Source organism: Trichechus manatus, unplaced genomic scaffold (assembly GCF_000243295.1).
Source record: "Trichechus manatus latirostris isolate Lorelei unplaced genomic scaffold, TriManLat1.0 scaffold00076, whole genome shotgun sequence".
Taxonomy (NCBI): domain Eukaryota; kingdom Metazoa; phylum Chordata; class Mammalia; order Sirenia; family Trichechidae; genus Trichechus; species Trichechus manatus.
In genome coordinates this window covers 2,636,035-2,637,219 of record NW_004444012.1, presented here as the reverse complement: position 1 = coordinate 2,637,219, position 1,185 = coordinate 2,636,035, and the positions used below count along the sequence as shown (strand labels likewise).

Sequence of the window (1,185 nt, the reverse complement as noted above, 5' to 3'; positions counted from 1 at the left end):
GATGTATGCTTTTTAATTACTGTGCGTCCCACAAAACCTTACGGCACTAAATTTGACCGGAGGAGACCTTTTATTGAGCAGGTTGGCCTGGTTTACGTCAGAGGCTGTGAAATCCAGGGCATGCTGGACGATAAAGGACGTGTCATTGAAGATGGTATGGTGATTTATGTTTCTAAAAGAATCTGTGTACAGGAAGATAAATTTCTTTGCCTTTTTTCATCTTCTTAGGTAATATTTTTTAGTTGCTCTGTGTACTAAATAGATACAAAAGATTATGTATGAAATATATGTGGGGTACCTACTGCCAAGTTTTAGAAATAGATAATAAGGTATCAAACTTTGTGTTAGATGTTCGAAAGGACAAAGTCTTTTGAAGTCACATTTATTCAAAACTTTTCCTTTGTAATACTTGAAAATATTGCTTTTAAGACAGTCTCTCAAGCAGTTCTTCTAATGGTTCAGGCTTTTTTGTGCATAATGATATATTTCCTACTTAAGTTTTACTAATCTAATTTATTGTAACAGTGGTTCCCAACTGGGAACGGTACTTTTCCTGAATTTGGCCATGTATGGTGTATTTAGGTTGTCAGATGACTGGGGTGGAGTGAGGAGTAGCTGTTGCATTTGGTGGATGGGGTCAGGGATGCTAAACATCCTGTGAAATACAGAACAGTCTTGTAGAATGAATTGTCCTGCCTGTGATGCCAGCATTGCCCCGTTTAGAAACACTGCTTTAACAGGGTTAGCCAGGTCTTTGACTCCCCGTGCTATATCACTAACTGTCTCTTTGAAATTCTTTCTTAAGTTGCCCTGACTTTCTTTGTAATACTTACTGTAATAACTACATCCATGTTCAGTGATAGTTTTACAATTCAGTCGCTAAACTCCTCTCGAAACATTTTGTTGTTGTTGTTGTGCTTTAGATGAAAGTTTACAAAGTAAATTAGTTTTCTCATTAAACAATACATACGTCGTTTTGCGACATTGATTGCCAACCCCGGCACCTGTCAACACTCTCCCCTTCTCAACCTTGGGTTGCCCCTTTCCATTCATCCGCCTTTCCTGTCCTCTCCTGCCTTCTCGTCCTTGCCCCTGGGCTGGTGTGCCCATTTAGTCTCATATACATGGTTGAGCTACGTGTATTATTGTTTGTTTTGGGGGCCTGTCTAATCTTTGGCTGAAGGG

The 1,185-nt window shown here is 39.5% G+C and overlaps 1 protein-coding gene across 1 annotated transcript in view; it reads left to right on the top strand.

Moving 5' to 3' along the window:
• AQR (aquarius intron-binding spliceosomal factor) overlaps positions 1-1,185 on the top strand; it is a 113,775-nt gene that overhangs the window by 57,772 nt on the left and 54,818 nt on the right. The window contains 1 exon segment of the mRNA XM_023735095.1: positions 1-154. This exon segment is cut by the window's left edge and continues 1 nt beyond it. Within this exon segment, the coding sequence (XP_023590863.1) occupies positions 1-154 (154 nt within the window).